General features: G+C 36.2%; 1 protein-coding gene across 1 annotated transcript; it reads right to left on the bottom strand.

Annotated features, from left to right (window-relative positions):
* Positions 1-592: 592 nt before the first annotated feature.
* Positions 593-1,222, bottom strand: LOC121005779 (gastrula zinc finger protein XlCGF71.1-like). The gene has a single exon (XM_040438544.1). The coding sequence runs from the start codon at positions 1,220-1,222 to the stop codon at positions 593-595; it is 630 nt and encodes a 209-aa protein (XP_040294478.1).
* Between the last annotated feature and the right edge of the window lie 1,023 nt (positions 1,223-2,245).

The following is a 2,245-nucleotide window of genomic DNA, read 5'->3' as shown; positions in this document are numbered from 1 at the left end:
AGCTTTACCTGTAACATTTTCACCAAAATTCCCAGATTGCTAGGCATTTTTAACAATACAGACAGTAATCTTCTCAGGAATGAGGAGTGCTTCCACCCCGACATTTGTAAAGTCAAGGCTGCCTATAGTAAAGGAAAAGTAAGAGCATTAGTAGAAAACATCCAAAAACACTAAATAGAAGACAGCTGTAGCTCCCAATGTTCAGAAACCAGTATAAAGCTAATGCAACCTATTATACACCTACCAGAACAATGTAGGAAATCCAGCCTAATGAATAAAAAAAAAAAAACAGAAACATGACATAGTACAGAAAAAAACACAGGGTAGGAGGGGCTAGGTATCCTTATATAGGCTCAGGGCACTCTAATTAATTAGTGATGAATTTGTTGAAATTAAAGACTCCAACTGTCCTACAGGGCAGGGGCGGATTCTACCCCTAACTGCTGGTTAGAACGTAAGGGAAGATATAATTTGTGGATAAAACATTTTCTACATTTTGGACATGAAGACATTTTTCCTGTGTGAATTCTTTGATCTGCAATTACAGCTGAGTGTTAAAACACTTTCCACATTCATCAGAATAGCTTCTCCTCTATTTGAGATGGTCAACGAGAGTTGTCTCATAATCTTGGCATACCAATGGCTTCTCCCCTGTGTGAATTCTCTGATGTTTAAAAAGCTCTGTTTTTTGTTTAAAGCATTTGTCAAATTCTAAACACGAAAATGGCTTCTCCCCTGTGTGAATTCTCTCATGTTTAACAAGATATGATTTATCCGTGAAACATTTCCTACACTCTGAACATGAATATGGCTTCTCCCCTGTGTGAATTCTCTGATGTCTAACAAGATGTGATTTATCTGTGAACCATTTTCCACATTCTGAACATGAAAATAGCTTCTCCCCTGTGTGAATTCTGTTATGTATAGCAAGATGTGATTTATGATTAAAACATTTTTCACATTTTGAACATGAAAATGGCTTCTCCCCTGTGTGAAGTATCTGATGTCTAACAAGATATGATTTATCTGAAAAACATTTCCCACATTCTGAACATGAAAATGGCTTCTCTCCTCTGTGCATTCTCTGATGTTTAACAAGATCTGATTTACGGTTAAAACATTTCCCACATTCTGAACATGAATGAGGCTTCTCCCCTGTGTGAATTCTTTCACGAGCAACAAGATTTGACTTTTTGTTAAATAATTTCTCACATTTGAACATGAAAATGGCTTCTCCCCTCTATGAATTCTCTGATGCATAAACAGACCTGATTTAACGCTATAATATTTCCCACAATATGAACAAGAAAAAGCCTTATTCCCTGTATGAATTATTTCATGAGCAACAAGATTTGACTTTTTGTTAAAATATTTCCCACATTCTGAACAGGGAAATGGCTTCTCTCCTGTATGAATTCTCTAATGAATAACAAGAGCTGATTTAAAGCTAAAACATGAAAAAGCCTTCTCCCCGTTGTGTAGCCTTTGATGTTGAACATCCCTTCTGCAACATTTATTTTGCTTAACAGTCTGTGATAACTCAGAAGATTGGACTTGATCCAAAGGATCAGAAGATAGATCTTTGCTGTGAAAGGCAGATGATATATTCGAGATAATGACATGCTCTTCATATGTATCTTCTATGACACCATAATCATCTGCTTTAAAATCTGAAGATATCAGATGTTCCTCTGAGCTCCTGGTCCAGTCATCTGCCAAGAATAAAACTTACATTATTATTTTTAAATAACAGAACATTACAATTATATTTCTATATGAAAACATCTATACAAATTTCAAGGCATGGAGTAAAAATTCATTGATCAACTGGGGTGACAAAAGATCACAATATATCAGTGGACCTCAGTACCAAGACCAGTAGATCATGATGTTAGGTCACCAGGCAGTTCTCCTGTATTTTTCACCCTTGTGTTGAAGCCAGCATCTTCATAAGATCACGTCTCAATATGATTACCACCATTGTTTTCTACTGAAATGCTCAGTGAAAAATCATGAAGGGATCTGTGGGTCAGTGATATTAGGTACTGTCCATCTCACACATTCCCTGAAAGCTACATGAATTTTAGTACATAGCAGAGAGGAGATGCAGCATGGTCATGTACTATACAAAGAAATCAGGGTAATGGAGTGGTAGTTTTACATTTTTCATTTATTGTTTCTTTTTTACTTTGTTTGCATGAGAAGCTTGGAGTGGCTAAAAATTAAGGACATTACATCAGCGCTC

This window comes from Bufo bufo, chromosome 6 (assembly GCF_905171765.1).
Source record: "Bufo bufo chromosome 6, aBufBuf1.1, whole genome shotgun sequence".
Classification (NCBI taxonomy): domain Eukaryota; kingdom Metazoa; phylum Chordata; class Amphibia; order Anura; family Bufonidae; genus Bufo; species Bufo bufo.
This window is presented reverse-complemented; position numbering and strand designations above follow the sequence as displayed.